Below are 11,812 nucleotides of genomic sequence, written 5' to 3' on the forward strand. Positions count from 1 at the left end.
AACCTAACCTAACCCAACCTAACCTAACCTAACCTAACCTAACCTAACCTAACCTAACCTAACCTAACCTAACCTAACCTAACCTAACCTAACCTAACCTAACCTAACCTAACCTAACCTAACCTAACCTAACCTAACCTAACCTAACCTAACCTAACCTAACCTAACCTAACCTAACCTAACCTAACCTAACCTAACCTAACCTAACCTAACCTAACCTAACCTAACCTAACCTAACCTAACCTAACCTAACCTAACCTAACCTAACCTAACCTAACCTAACCTAACCTAACCTAACCTAACCTAACCTAACCTAACCTAACCTAACCTAACCTAACCTAACCTAACCTAACCTAACCTAACCTAACCTAACCTAACCTAACCTAACCTAACCTAACCTAACCTAACCTAACCTAACCTAACCTAACCTAACCTAACCTAACCTAACCTAACCTAACCTAACCTAACCTAACCTAACCTAACCTAACCTAACCTAACCTAACCTAACCTAACCTAACCTAACCTAACCTAACCTAACCTAACCTAACCTAACCTAACCTAACCTAACCTAACCTAACCTAACCTAACCTAACCTAACCTAACCTAACCTAACCTAACCTAACCTAACCTAACCTAACCTAACCTAACCTAACCTAACCTAACCTAACCTAACCTAACCTAACCTAACCTAACCTAACCTAACCTAACCTAACCTAACCTAACCTAACCTAACCTAACCTAACCTAACCTAACCTAACCTAACCTAACCTAACCTAACCTAACCTAACCTAACCTAACCTAACCTAACCTAACCTAACCTAACCTAACCTAACCTAACCTAACCTAACCTAACCTAACCTAACCTAACCTAACCTAACCTAACCTAACCTAACCTAACCTAACCTAACCTAACCTAACCTAACCTAACCTAACCTAACCTAACCTAACCTAACCTAACCTAACCTAACCTAACCTAACCTAACCTAACCTAACCTAACCTAACCTAACCTAACCTAACCTAACCTAACCTAACCTAACCTAACCTAACCTAACCTAACCTAACCTAACCTAACCTAACCTAACCTAACCTAACCTAACCTAACCTAACCTAACCTAACCTAACCTAACCTAACCTAACCTAACCTAACCTAACCTAACCTAACCTAACCTAACCTAACCTAACCTAACCTAACCTAACCTAACCTAACCTAACCTAACCTAACCTAACCTAACCTAACCTAACCTAACCTAACCTAACCTAACCTAACCTAACCTAACCTAACCTAACCTAACCTAACCTAACCTAACCTAACCTAACCTAACCTAACCTAACCTAACCTAACCTAACCTAACCTAACCTAACCTAACCTAACCTAACCTAACCTAACCTAACCTAACCTAACCTAACCTAACCTAACCTAACCTAACCTAACCTAACCTAACCTAACCTAACCTAACCTAACCTAACCTAACCTAACCTAACCTAACCTAACCTAACCTAACCTAACCTAACCTAACCTAACCTAACCTAACCTAACCTAACCTAACCTAACCTAACCTAACCTAACCTAACCTAACCTAACCTAACCTAACCTAACCTAACCTAACCTAACCTAACCTAACCTAACCTAACCTAACCTAACCTAACCTAACCTAACCTAACCTAACCTAACCTAACCTAACCTAACCTAACCTAACCTAACCTAACCTAACCTAACCTAACCTAACCTAACCTAACCTAACCTAACCTAACCTAACCTAACCTAACCTAACCTAACCTAACCTAACCTAACCTAACCTAACCTAACCTAACCTAACCTAACCTAACCTAACCTAACCTAACCTAACCTAACCTAACCTAACCTAACCTAACCTAACCTAACCTAACCTAACCTAACCTAACCTAACCTAACCTAACCTAACCTAACCTAACCTAACCTAACCTAACCTAACCTAACCTAACCTAACCTAACCTAACCTAACCTAACCTAACCTAACCTAACCTAACCTAACCTAACCTAACCTAACCTAACCTAACCTAACCTAACCTAACCTAACCTAACCTAACCTAACCTAACCTAACCTAACCTAACCTAACCTAACCTAACCTAACCTAACCTAACCTAACCTAACCTAACCTAACCTAACCTAACCTAACCTAACCTAACCTAACCTAACCTAACCTAACCTAACCTAACCTAACCTAACCTAACCTAACCTAACCTAACCTAACCTAACCTAACCTAACCTAACCTAACCTAACCTAACCTAACCTAACCTAACCTAACCTAACCTAACCTAACCTAACCTAACCTAACCTAACCTAACCTAACCTAACCTAACCTAACCTAACCTAACCTAACCTAACCTAACCTAACCTAACCTAACCTAACCTAACCTAACCTAACCTAACCTAACCTAACCTAACCTAACCTAACCTAACCTAACCTAACCTAACCTAACCTAACCTAACCTAACCTAACCTAACCTAACCTAACCTAACCTAACCTAACCTAACCTAACCTAACCTAACCTAACCTAACCTAACCTAACCTAACCTAACCTAACCTAACCTAACCTAACCTAACCTAACCTAACCTAACCTAACCTAACCTAACCTAACCTAACCTAACCTAACCTAACCTAACCTAACCTAACCTAACCTAACCTAACCTAACCTAACCTAACCTAACCTAACCTAACCTAACCTAACCTAACCTAACCTAACCTAACCTAACCTAACCTAACCTAACCTAACCTAACCTAACCTAACCTAACCTAACCTAACCTAACCTAACCTAACCTAACCTAACCTAACCTAACCTAACCTAACCTAACCTAACCTAACCTAACCTAACCTAACCTAACCTAACCTAACCTAACCTAACCTAACCTAACCTAACCTAACCTAACCTAACCTAACCTAACCTAACCTAACCTAACCTAACCTAACCTAACCTAACCTAACCTAACCTAACCTAACCTAACCTAACCTAACCTAACCTAACCTAACCTAACCTAACCTAACCTAACCTAACCTAACCTAACCTAACCTAACCTAACCTAACCTAACCTAACCTAACCTAACCTAACCTAACCTAACCTAACCTAACCTAACCTAACCTAACCTAACCTAACCTAACCTAACCTAACCTAACCTGACCTAATCTTCAATTAATGAAAATTATATTAAAATATGACGGTGGGCATCTTTTTTTTAGTGTTAATTCTGACTGATGTTATTATTACAGATTTTACAAAACACGATCGATTATCTTGGTAAATGATCAAGCTAAAAAAGTCATTATATGGTACCTAGCAATAAATAAAGCCGCATAATTAAAAATTGATATTTTGTAATTAAGAAGGTCCAGAGACTTCGCATATCTGCGCAATCCTAAAAATAAAGTAGCGCTCCTACGTCAAACAACGTTACGAACACTTCAAACTGTAACATTGCTGTGAACTTTTATCAAGGCGTTTTGATGTACCTGAGCCGAAAGTTATTTATATATGAGGTAGATAGGTAAACAATTCTGCTTATACTAGATAATGAACACAAAGTAACCAAGGACAGACACAAAATATATAGTAAGATTGTGCAATGTTATACAAAATATATATTTTGTGTCGATCAAAACATTTACAATTATTTGGTTTCAGAAAAAAGTCATTATATTACCGTTAATAAAATTGATGTTCGTTTAATTATTTCGATTTGATTTTCGGGGAAACTAATGTCCTAATAATAGCTTGCAGTACCTACTTCCGTGTTGTCATGTCAAACCACAACAGAAAAAAATCAATTATGAAACTTATTTTTTGTTAATTTTTGTTCACCAAGTTATAAGAATTAGTTAAACACAAAATAATTCATAAGTGAATATTTAAATGATACGGGTTAGCGTGAAATTCGTATTCTTGTTATTATGCCTGGGTCAGTCATTTAGCCATCTCCTTTATGATGGTGGATGGCCAGCGCGCGATCCTCTTCAGTTGCAGTTGCGGCGTCCGAAAATTGTTTGCCCTGGTCACGTGCTTACTGATTAACGTACAACGTCGCATCGCGCGCTTGCAGCTCGTCGGCGCCTCACCGTACGCATGCTGGCAGCTAACGGTAGCGACATTTCGAAACGGAGCCACCCTGGAGCCATGCTGGCTAAGTATGTTATGGCCGTGGGGTAAAAGTCAAAAGTCAAAATCATTTATTTCAAATAGACCAGGAAGGCACTTTTGAACGTCAAAGCAAATATAATAATATTAATAACGTCTGTCTGTCCGTCACTCCTCTAGTGAAGCTATTTGCTATGGTATAATGGGGTCGTTAGTGTAGACCATATTTTTCTTCTCTTTTCTAACGTCGGTTAAAAGGAAAATAAAATAATCGTCTCTTTTATAAACAATCGATTTATTTCGTCTCTATCAAAAGAAATTCGACATTTTTTCGATCGTGTCGTTTCGTCGTATAAACTATAATATGTATGTATATTATTTACAATATCATTAAAATTACGTTTTTAGGGATCCAAGACACCGGAAAATACAAACGGACATTTATGATATCTTTGGATCACCGTAACAAATAAATTATAAAAAGATTAGCTCAGGACGCGACCCCTAGCGCGGCGGCGGCGGCCGGGGCTTCGCAGTCGCATACGCTATCTCTGACAGGCGCACGTCTATAGGCGCGCGCTCGTCGTACAGGGTCGGCGCCTGCAGGATGATGCCGGCCGACCCCACCACCACGGCCAGCGTGAAGATCCACAGGAACAGCCGGTCCAGCACCATCGCCACATATTTCCAATCCTCCTTCACCTGCACAACATAGAACCGACCGAGTGACTCCAGACTCTGACTAAATACACTGAATGTTTGACTCTGAGAGTGAGACTCACCCTAGTCGACTCCTCCTCCTTCCGCGTCTGTTCGGCAATGTAGTTGATGCCGTCGATGGCCTTGTTTAGCTCGGGACAGCGATGCCAGCGCCGCAATGCATCACACAGCGCGGGCGCGTCGTGCAGGTGACACGAGCGGCACGTGGCGCACGCCGGCACGCCCGGCACGGCGCCCACGCCGCTCAGCGGAGAGCTCTCGTCCCACGGCGTGCTCTCGCTCACTGCAGTCACCAGCCCTGCACTAGAGGTTAGGCGCATACGTCACACGCGTCACACGCAACGAACAGATTGATCTCACGCATGGCGCAGGTACTCACAAGCGACTGCGGTGGGGGTCGACGCGGTAGTGCGGGCGCCGCATCACGAGCAGGCGCGGCAGCACGTGGATGAACACGCGCCGGACCCACGGCGCCATCGTGTGGGTTTGTGGTGATCGGAAGTGCACGTTCAACACTACCACCGTCACGCATATACTGCATGGCATTACAAAAACAGGATTAGATGGAGGACGCGACTCCGAGCAGTAGCTGGTGGAGCGCAGGAATCACCTGAACGTGTCGAGGATCATGGTGAACAGCACGAACTTGCCGAGCAGCGGCACGACGAGAGACGTCGGCGGGATGATCTCAGCCAGCAGCAGGAAGAACACGGTGAGCGACAGGAGGATGGAGATCGAGAGAGACACTTTCTCGCCGCTGTCCGAGGGCAGGTAGAACACGAGCACGGTGAGGAACGAGATGCCCATACACGGGATGATGAGGTTCACCGTGTAAAACAGCGTCTTGCGCCGCATCGTGATGTTGAAAGTGATGTCCAGGTACGGCTCATCGCAGCACGTGTAGAATTTTTCATTTCTGCCGGACACAGGATAACTACCATTAGTGAAAAGCATTCACACCACATACCTACATCTACATTGATACAACCACATACAAGATTTATCTATCCTTATAGAATAACTGAGTGATTGGATCATCATCGGCGAGCGCAAACTATCGCGCGGCGCGCGGCGATCTCCGGCCACCTTAACTGCGGGGCTGCGGACGACGAGCAACTGTAGCTCGCCGACGCCCTCCTCCTTAGCTATAATGACTGCCTCGGCATCCCAGTCCCCTTTCCTCCGCACCATGGCCTGAACCAATGCCGGACACGAGAGACTACACCGTATAGAGAAAACTCATAATAGTTCTGTTGCCATCTTGGCTGCTAAAAACGCATTTTCTCTTGTGAAGAAGTTATCTTCAATGAGGCACAGGGAATTCTTGCACATTGAATATTCTGAGGTTTTTTACAATAAAATAAACAAAATAGTGTGCGTTAGACTGACGAAGCGATGGCGGCGCGCCGCGTCCATGGATAAAATATAAGTACTGGCCGCGCCGCTTGCTGGCGCTGGCCTCCTCGCAGCATCCCCGCCACGGGGAAGCGGGCTTTTTGCACTCGCGTTCAAATCTCTCTCCTCCAACATGCTTCCAAGTATCCTTATCTTCCCGATAATCTGGCAGTTTGTAGTAAGCGTGTTACACAATTGGCGCTGCATACAAGTTTTCCTTTCATTAAGCTGTAATATACTACTTGGTATTTTATTATAATGCGAGTACCTGACGGCCGGCACCTCGAGAATGTCCCACTCCACAGAAGTGTAGAACTCGGACAGGTCGACGCCCAGCTCCACGACATTCGTGCCACGCGCCTCGTCGATGTGCCGCAGGTCCACCTGCACAACATGCATCGTGCGAGCAGTGCTCCCTCGAGTCATGCCTTGCTATGAACGGACGGGCTTGACCGGAGGGATACCACAGCCCATAGAAAATCCCAATGCGAAACAGCTCTAGCGTTGTGCTTAGAAATGTGAGTGAGGTTATCGAAGGCCCCATCCTACTCGGACTGTGTCTCACCAATACTCACCATCATATCAAATAAAATCCCTAAACACCCCCGACAATGCACTTGACTCCTCTGGTGTTATTGCTTACTTGCCACCAGGTGATCCATCAGTTTGTTTACTATGCATTTAATAAAGTTTCAGATTGTCCTGTTACCTGGAAGCCGTCGTACGTCCACGAGCCGAACTTCATGACACACGTCTGTTGGTCGAAGGGGAAGTATTCGACGTCGATCTCACAGGAGGACTTGTAGATTGCAGGCGGACGCCACTCCACGCGACCCGTGTAGTTGAGCGTCGCCTTTGTCGCCAGTGTCACCTCGAAATTGCCATCCGCACTGTGGAATTAAAGAAAGTCAACAGGCACTTCGTGAAGTAATCATCTACTGCGCAACGGCTTGTACTGACTTGTTATAGAGAACTATATCGGGCCGCCAGATGTGGTCTGACGGTACATGCAGCATCTCGACTCCGCCGTATTCTCGCGGCTCCCACGACAGCTTGTAGTCGTACCAGCTCTGTAAACACGATGTGAATCTCATGATCAGCGCGCCAATGGAGGCTCCGGGCGAGCCGCGCTGCGACTTACCTGCTCCACCCACAAGTTAGTCGTCATGATCTGATTCTTCAGGTTCTGTAAGGGAAACAAAGCTTATGAGGCGAGCTGTGCGGCGTGGGACAGAACGAATGTCGGGCTGCAGTTTGGGGTCGCTGGGAGCTCACCACGTCGATGAGCTGACTCAGCTTGAGCTTGATGCGCACGGTGAGAGCGTCGCTGACGTTGAGCACGGGCCGCACGAGCTTGTTGTAGTTGCTGAGCAGGTCGTCGTACAGCCGCTTGGCGTCGGGGTTGGCGGCGCAGCCGGCGAGCGCGGCCAGCGCGGCCAGCAGCAGCAGCGGGGCCGCGGGGTGCGGCGCGGCACGGCGCGGCATCTCCGCCCGCGCATGGCGTCAGCGCATCGCGCCGCCACCGCGCGCCGCCTGCCCGCACTCTGTGTACGGAACACCCTCCATTCTACACTCTATGTTTTATACAAGTCTATCCTATATGCTTTTGTAGCGTTCAATAAAAAGAAGATAATTATACAATTACTACATCCGTCCTGCACCAATAGTAAACGGGAGTTGGAGCCCGTTGTTGCCACAACTCTAATCTTGTCATACTTGGGTTCTCATGATGGGCAACAAGAATGAATTGTACCGACGTCTTTGACGTCACTTACTGTAATTGGTTATTCCCCTTGTAACAGTTAAATAAAATTCGTATATGTTATAAGATCTGTATCGACACGCTATATAGTAATGCATGACTTAATAACTGTCTCGGTTGTCTTCGATAACCGTCTTTGAAACAAGGATATGCTAGTTTCGTATTGTATATACATACCTAGTTCAGAGTATAAGTATAATATTAACAAAATATTTATATTGCTCCCTCGCCAGAATGCTTACTCTTGAATCCAATTCCAATCGACATTGATATTGTGAAATTTGGTACTCTTGATACGTATTGGCTTTATATCCCACACTTTAAATGCTATTTTAACATCTACGATTGGCGTTATGTAGTTTTCACATTGAATAATTATTGAGATTTTATTGGATTGAAATTGTGCATTGCGATTGGTTTCGAGAGTAAGCGTCCCGCTCGTAGTTCGTCTGTGTGAACTCATTGTTTGGGTCAGCAAACGAACAAATGTATGAAGTGATCAGTACCACCGTGTCCCAAAACAAAAGAAGAGTAACGTGGTGTACTGCTGACCTTGGGCTCGTTGCCTTGCGGCGCAGCAGTAAGGCTTTTCTTTCGAGAGTGGTGGTAGGTAAGGACCTACCACCTGACGCAGGTGTTTACCAGACACGGAAGTCTCGGGAGGCGGCACTCCACAATACTTGCCAGAGATATGCACCAATTCACATCTCATTGGAACTCAACATCACAGTCAGCACTCATGATGCGTAACATTTTTTATGGAACTCTGGAAAACTGGTAAACGAGCAGATGTATCACCTGATCGTAAACAATCGCCGCCGCCCATGGACACTTGAAACACCACAGGCGTTACAAGCGCGTTGCCGGCCTTTCGGCGGGCCACAGGCGTTACAAGCGGGTTAGGAACTCTACTTCCTTTAGTAAGATTTTTAGGCAATAAGGCGGCAAACAGTCGCTGTCGTTGCCGGCCTTTGTAACCTCACTTACACAGCAAAGGCTTTTTGTTTGTGGCCGTGATGCCACTCCGGTCCAGGTCTATCCGTGCTGGAGCCAGGTTCTCTAAAGTGAAACGGAACTAATCATGTTGGTGCAGTATAAACAGTATTAAGTGTAGGGAGTGGATAAAGTTGGATGACAGTGCGCACAGACATACAACTCGGTCACTTGCACGTCGCAGGCGGCGATATGGTGCGGGGCTAGAAGTGGTGGTTGCGCGGGGCGCGGGCGTGTGGGGGCGCGGGGCGAAGGGCGGGGGCGCAGCGACACGGCGCACGCGAGCCGCAGTTCACTGTCCTGGCGACGACGTGCGTCTGTGTACATACAGGCGCGCTGCACTGGACACAGCCACGTGCCGCCGCACTCCGACCACAACTCTACACTCCGCTATCGCCTCGTCGCACTACGTAATGTACAGTTGGCTGCGACACGGTCTCATTAGGGCCTGCAGGACGCCGTCGCCGAGTGTGTTCCTTTATCTGTTTGGTCCGAGAGGAAGTAGCCAGCAGACCCCAACACCACACCTTCGGGTGCTCGGTTTCAAAGTGACTCTTACTACTCTTAGCCAGATTCTTAGAGATTATAAGATCATTTATAGATTATAAGACAATGCACTTTATGGGCAGGTACTGTGGCGGCAGTGGAGACACAGCACTTCACGTCGCCAAGTCGCGTACGCTACACACTACTCGATATACATAGTATACACTGGAGACAACAAAAATGACAATTACCAATTCGGGACTAAGCAAATCCTTAACGAAAGATTAGTAGATAAAGTGTGAACGTTAATGCATCATTAGAAGGGCACAGTGTTCGCAAGTGGTCACTCGGTGTAGGCTCACGCTCCTCCGGCGGGCATGCTATGTCGCGGCAGAGGGAGCGTCAGGCGGCGCGCGGCATCAGCGGCGAGCGGTCGCGGCGGGGGCGCGCCGAGGACTGCCGGCCCGCGCCGCCGCGCCGCCGCACTCGGCCGCGCGCCCCGCGCCCCGCGCCGCGCCCCCGCCCTGTATGCACGCACTCGCCACGCACCCGTCGTCGCTACGTCTCTGCCGAATACTACTTATTCCTATATACCATAACACTAACTCAGCTAAACTTACAATCTGTTCTTTGACGTTCAAAAGTTATTCGTAGACGTATAAATATTATTCTATGAAATAATTGATTTGACTTTGACTTTTATTTTTTAATTTCCAAGTTCATTTAAAAGAAGTATCTCCATTTCCACGTGTTGTCATATTACAACAGGTACCTACTATTTATTTTTATTTTTTTGATGACGGGCGAATCCTTTTAATGTCCCTTGGTTTTTTGGGGGAGAAAGTCTAGGGAGTGTGGGATTTTTACGTTACTAAAACCACCCCAATAGCAATTGTGGGGAGCACCGGATCCTCTAATAGCCTTGCCCCGGAGCCCCCACGGTGCTACGCCTGTTATGGCACATCCCTAGGAATCGTGCGTCTCCTTCGAGCCTCGCTGTGCAGTGACACGGCGGCACGTGACCACTGTCCCACCGTGTTCCCTGAGGCCACAGGGTAGGCACCTAGAGTCCCCACTCTATGCAGCCGTGCCCTGAAGGTCCGTCTGCAATTAATGTAGTCTTCTAGCTGACCCGGCGGTATTCCCTCATTTCAATCTCAATTCTCTCTGCTTTTTGCCTGACCTGGATAAAATCAAACGGATTTCAAAAACCACCGGCTTCCCCACAGCAATGCAGACCGAGGTTGTTGACTAATTAAAAATAAAAGGGGTACTTTCTTAATCTCATAACATAATAATATGCGCCGGATGCAGGTCGAAACGGCCCTCAATCGCGAGATCGCGATGCTACGGCGTAGGCAACAAGCGTAGCCACCTGGCTACGCATGTCACCTACGCCGTAGCACACTGCTACGCGCCTGTTTTGCCCACACGTCATTGAATATCGAGTTTACTACGCACTCATGAATCGTAACTGCTTGGCTCCAGCTTATCATATAAACCAATAAAGGTGAAATATAATTTAACAAATTAACTTTAAGTTGCAATTATTCATTAGATTAAAACACCTCTTCAGAAACTGAATAACCTTTTAGTAAAGTGAATGTCTGTTTATTTGAGAAGCGAAAATTATCTAATGACTCTTCCCACTGGTAAGGCGAGAGAGAGTATCCGACTCTTACTGCTTCGAATTAACTTAAGCTTTAAGCCGGAGCTAAGGTAACCGATAACCCTTGCGGGTCTCCGTTGCCTCGGTGGAGCATCGACCTTAGTAGGCCCCGTCTGTAGAGGTGTAATGGCGCTTTGAGGTGTGCGCGCTCGGGTCTGGCGAGATAGTCACGCGATCACGTCCAACCGAGGTAGTTACTTGAGATTGCTAGGTTTCCAATTTCCTATAACTAGTTAAGCACATACTTCGCCCACTTATTCAACGTGACATTTATCGACCGACACTCGTCTGTCCGAATGACAGCCAATTGATACATTTGTTGAATTATTACAGCAGCAAACTTTCACAGTCGACGATTTAGAATTGACCATTTCACGAATGCTCAAGCATGTCACGAAGCGAGCAAAACTACGACATGGCCTTGACATATACATATATGTAATATGTATGATACTATACAATACATAGTATAGATAGTGCTAGCACCTAGGTAATTGTTCTGAACGCATGTTACTTATTACTAGAGTTACTATCTTATTTAATATTATTTAAGTTTATTAAAGTTTATGTGTGTTTGTTACTCAAACACGTCAAAACGGCTGAAGGCATCGGGATGAAATTTGGGACAGAAATAAATTTTATCCCACAGGAACGCGGGCGAAGGCGCTGGGAAA

The 11,812-nt window shown here is 45.9% G+C and overlaps 1 protein-coding gene across 1 annotated transcript; it reads right to left on the bottom strand.

Moving 5' to 3' along the window:
- Positions 1-4,389: 4,389 nt before the first annotated feature.
- Positions 4,390-9,915, bottom strand: LOC126912723 (acetylcholine receptor subunit alpha-like). Its single transcript, XM_050706356.1, has 10 exons — positions 9,721-9,915; positions 7,504-7,772; positions 7,370-7,414; positions 7,189-7,298; positions 6,938-7,118; positions 6,497-6,612; positions 5,444-5,749; positions 5,213-5,368; positions 4,896-5,136; positions 4,390-4,815 (listed from the first exon to the last, which is right to left on the bottom strand). Exons 2-10 carry the CDS (start codon positions 7,711-7,713, stop codon positions 4,618-4,620), a joined length of 1,563 nt encoding a protein of 520 aa, XP_050562313.1. The 5' UTR covers positions 7,714-7,772; positions 9,721-9,915; the 3' UTR covers positions 4,390-4,617.
- Between the last annotated feature and the right edge of the window lie 1,897 nt (positions 9,916-11,812).

Source organism: Spodoptera frugiperda, chromosome 29 (assembly GCF_023101765.2).
Source record: "Spodoptera frugiperda isolate SF20-4 chromosome 29, AGI-APGP_CSIRO_Sfru_2.0, whole genome shotgun sequence".
Taxonomy (NCBI): Eukaryota; Metazoa; Arthropoda; class Insecta; order Lepidoptera; family Noctuidae; genus Spodoptera; species Spodoptera frugiperda.

Coding starts and splice junctions, on each gene's coding strand:
- LOC126912723 (XM_050706356.1), bottom strand. CDS start 7,713: ATGCCGCGCCGTGCCGCGCCGCACCCCGCGGCCCCGCTGCTGCTGCTG. Junction 7,415..7,503: donor TGAGTCAGCTCATCGACGTG/GTGAGCTCCCAG, acceptor TTTCCCTTACAG/AACCTGAAGAATCAGATCAT. Junction 5,137..5,212: donor GACCCCCACCGCAGTCGCTT/GTGAGTACCTGC, acceptor CCTAACCTCTAG/TGCAGGGCTGGTGACTGCAG.